The 4472-nt window shown below is 39.0% G+C and overlaps 1 protein-coding gene across 1 annotated transcript; it reads right to left on the reverse strand.

Moving 5' to 3' along the window:
* Positions 1–207: 207 nt before the first annotated feature.
* On the reverse strand, positions 208–1206 carry LOC126698061 (uncharacterized). Its single transcript, XM_050395076.1, has one exon. The coding sequence runs from the start codon at positions 1204–1206 to the stop codon at positions 208–210; it is 999 nt and encodes a 332-aa protein (XP_050251033.1).
* Between the last annotated feature and the right edge of the window lie 3266 nt (positions 1207–4472).

Genomic DNA, 4472 nt, shown 5'->3' on the forward strand with positions numbered 1-4472 from the left:
TTTTTATGTAAATAAACCCCTAATAGATAAATATAATATAATGAATATGTTATTTTATTTTGAATTTTCTTGCATTCAAATATTGCTTTAGCATACACATGAATGATTTGTTATTTTGCAAATTGATCTCAAATACTATATCAATATGTATATGTTCACTTGCATGTGCATAAATATGATGTCAATTGTAATTTTTACCCTCTAAAGTTAGATCCTAGCTCTGCCACTGGGACCAGGTACATTAGTTGTAGTCTTAGCAGCACTGTAGACATAACCTAGGATAGCCCTGGAAACAAAAAGGACTTTGCAACTAGGTGTGTAATTAAAGTTACAAACTTGAGCTAATCTTCTACTACTACACATGAACAAAATTCTGCAGAAACCAAGTCCTTTAGCTTTGACAACAACTTCCACTAAAGCTTCTTGAGCTGCTGCATTGGCTATAGATGCTCCACTACTGGCGGTACCCAAAAAAATGACTATCCCTTGTAAGTCTGTTGCCTCATATGCAAAAGCAGTCCTCCTAGGTCTCTTCGTCCTGGCACCTGCTACCTTGACAATCAAGTCCCAAGGTCCTCCAATATTCTGGTATGCAGAATAGTTTCCCCTATGTGAATTGTCATGGCTTTCTTTCTTTTCATAAGCTTCCTTTAACCAGCAAGGTAAGGTATGAGCAGTTAGTATGACTTCAATGGGGTTAGGGGTAATGCCATCATGAATCACCAGGTTCCTGTGGTTCCAGATTGTCCAAAGGAATGTGAAAACAGATCTAAGGTAGTCCATTCTCACTTGGTCCATCTGTTTGAAATTCAATATGATGTTGCTAAGCCAGATCTGTAGACTTGTATTGCTTAAGTCTGATGTATGTATGGGTAGGGTAGACCCATGCCAGCAAGCTCTAGCAAAGGCACAATGGAGAAACAAGTGAGAAGTAGACTCATCTCCCTCATCACATATAGGGCATATGCTCCTAGTACTAATTCCCCTATTTTTCAAGGTAAGGAAAGTAGGTATAAAGTCTTGCATAAGTTTCCACACGAATAGGTTAACTTTGTGAGGAGTTTTCACTTTCCAGATAAGCTGCCACACATCAGCTGGAATATGAGGAGGTCTTAGTTCAACAGGTGACTTTAGGGCCTCATCCTTAAGGAGTATATTGTATGCACTCCTGACTTCATACTCTCCAAATGAGGAGTGTTTCCACATGAGCTTATCTGATACATCATTAGTCTTAGGTATAGGGATGCTTAGGATTTCAGAGCATTAAGGGGCTATGTAGATGGCTCTAACCAGATCAAATTTCCAAAAACCAAAATTTTGATCAATGAGGTCAGCTACAGTACCAGTAACAAGACTTGGGTTCTGCAGGTTTTGTGTGGGGCATTGAAACCGATTTGGATGGTGTAGAGGAACATCCCTTCCTTTCCTAATCCACCATCTTCCTTAAGCTTTGGGTTGTCCATTTTAATTATACTCCTCCAAAACCAAGAATGGTGGGGTTTAGGTTCACATTCATGAATGGAACATCTTGGGAAGTACTTGGCTTTGAAAGTTCTAGCTACCAGTGTTTAAGGATTTTGGCTTATCCTCCAAAATTGCTTAGCAAGCATTGCTTGATTCTTGAGGCTGAACTTCTTAAAACCAATACCACCCTCCTTTCTATTTTGACATAATTTATCCCAATGGACCAAATGCAGCTTTTTAACATCTTGGTCATGTCCCCACCAGAAATTCCTAACAACTGAATCTAGGTTTTTGCAAGTAGTTTCAGGGACCCTAACTAGGAGAAGGTATAAAACGGGATAGTTTGGAGGACAGAAGATATGAGGGTATTTCTACCTGCTTAGGAGAGTAACTTTTCTTTCCATTCTTGAAGTTTTGATTTTAACTTGTCTACCAAGAATTGGAAATCAGCAACTCTCTTTCCTCTCAATTTAAGATCAAGACCCAAGTATTTACTAAGGGATTGAACCAAGTTAACCTGAAGAGAATTGGCCTGGGAATCTTGTTCATCTCTAGGCATGTTGGGAGAGCAGAATAGGTCTGACTTGGGCAGATTGATGCTTTGCCCTGATAAGGTACAATACCAATGTAGGATATTTTGGATATGAGTAAGGGATCTGTTATCTTTTTTGAAGAAAAGAAGAGAGTCATCAGTAAAAAATAGGTGAGTGAAAGAGCATCCATTTCTACCTAACTTAATCCCTTGAATATCCTTATTATGTTCAGCTTTTAAGAGAGATAGGGATAAAACATTTGCACACATAAGGAAGAGGTATGGGGACATAGGGTCTCCCTGCCTAAGACCTTTTGATGGATTGAAAGTCTGAGTCATACTACCATTAACCAAAAGTGTGTATTGGACAGTTGAAACACACTCCATAACCCAGCCTATCCACCTAGGACTGAAATTCATTGCCACTAGCACTGCTTTCAAGAATTTCCAGTCTACCCTGTTGTAAGCCTTGCTCATATCAATTTTTAAGGCCCCAAAACAGTTCTTCCTTCCTTTCTTTTTCCCAAGAAGGTCAAAAATTTCATGGGCAATCAGAATGTTGTCAACAATGCTTCTTCCCTTGATAAAGGCATTCTAATAGGGTGTGATCAACTGGTCCATGAAAGGTTTAAGCCTATTGACAAGGATCTTACATATAATCTTATAAATGACATTGCACAGACTAATAAGCCTAAATTGATTAAAATTCTCTGGAATGAGGGTGATGAAGGTGTGGTTAAGAGATTTGAGCAAGGATCCTGAGTGAAAGAAAGCTTGTACAGTGCTAAAGATATCACTTTTTACAGTGTCCCAGTACTCCTGATAGAAGAATGTAGGAATACCATCTGGTCCAAGAGCTTTATGGGAGCCTAATTGGAAGACAGTGAGTTCTATTTCCCTGTTTATGATAGGACAATTAAGCGCAAGGTTCTGCTGATTGGATAATTGGGGAATGGGGGCAGAGTTTGTAATTCATTTAGAATCTGCTCAAAAAAAGCATTAATAGATCCTTCATAGGACTTTTTGAAATGATAAACCAACAAATTCTCTATTGATCCTCAATAGTACTTCCGTCTTCAGCTTTAAGATGCAAAATTCGATTTTTGGCTCTCCTTTGTTTCACTACTATCTGGAAGTATTTTTTGTTTCTGTCCCCTAATATTATCCAATTGCTTCTGGCTTTTTGAGCCCTCATCACTTCCTCCCTATGCATCAGAATTTCTAGTTCTTCTCTAAGAGCCTTCTCCTTTCTAACATCATCAATTGTGTGGATGGAATTTTGCACTTTTTGGAGTTAATCTTGTTTGTGGGCAATATCCTGTTCCACTCTTCCAATTACTTCTTTATTCCAGATTGTGAAGATTCTTTTCACATTTGAGATTTTGTTTCTAAGTTGAAAAGCTCTAGACCCAAAAGATCTAAAATCCTAGGCTTGCTTGACTACATTCCTACATAAATGGTGAGATGTCCACATGTACTCAAACCTAAAGGGCCTTCTATGAAAGGATTGTTGGAGATCAAAGTCTAGAATTATAGGACCATGATCAAATTGAATGATTGGAAAGTTCCTAAGTGCATAATTAGGGTTGGTTTTTATCCAATCTACACTTGCAAAGGCTCTATCAAGTCTCTCTATTACAAAATTATCCTCTTCTCTTCTATTCATCCAAGTAAATCTTTGGCCTAATGCAACTAGATCACATAGGGCCAATTCAGAGATAAGGAAATGAAAAGATTCCACTCCTAAGAGTGAGCCCTGATTAAAAGAAAATTTGTCTTCCTTACTGAGGATTTGATCAAAATCCCCAATATAGAGCCAATTTGGATGGGTTAACAATTTCAATTCCTTAAGTTTACACCAGACCTCCTTTCTTTTAGCATATTTAGGGTGACCATAAACAAAAGTGATAGAAAGGGGTGTACCTTTGTTGTCCAGCAAATCAGTGTGCACAAGGTTCTTTGATGCATAGATAATCTATAGTCTCTGTTTGGGCATCCAAGCAAGCAAAAGTCCCCCACTTAGTCCATCTCTTGAGTACTCCCAACCACATTTACTCCAAATACCTTCTCCTTTATCCTTTGCTAACCGAGTTTCCATAAGAAAAAGAACATCAGGTCTGTATTCGAGGGCAAATTTCTGGCATTGTAGAACTGCAGAGGGTTTGCCTAAACCTCTACAGTTCCAACTCAATACTCTCATGGCTGAGGCCAAAATAGGAAATTAACCCTGATTTTCAAACATTATAATTAGTAGACCATGTTTTCAAACTATATTTTTTACTAGCATCTCAAGGCTAAAAGGCTCGATTTTGGACTATAAATCAAGTCTTTGAGGGTCGGTTTTCATGTTCTAAAAATCAAACTGACCCAGGCCAGTGCGACCTGGCCGCACAACCCAGGCCAGCGAAACCTAGGCCACACGGCCTGGGCAGCGCGGCCTAGGTCGGCGTGGGACCATGGGTGGGTGGGTTTCAAG

Source organism: Quercus robur, chromosome 2 (genome assembly GCF_932294415.1).
Source record: "Quercus robur chromosome 2, dhQueRobu3.1, whole genome shotgun sequence".
NCBI lineage: Eukaryota > Viridiplantae > Streptophyta > Magnoliopsida > Fagales > Fagaceae > Quercus > Quercus robur.

What these genes read in the sequence shown, in the direction of transcription:
- LOC126698061 (XM_050395076.1), bottom strand. Translation starts at nt 1,206, where the DNA reads ATGTGGAAACACTCCTCATTTGGAGAGTATGAAGTCAGGAGTGCATAC.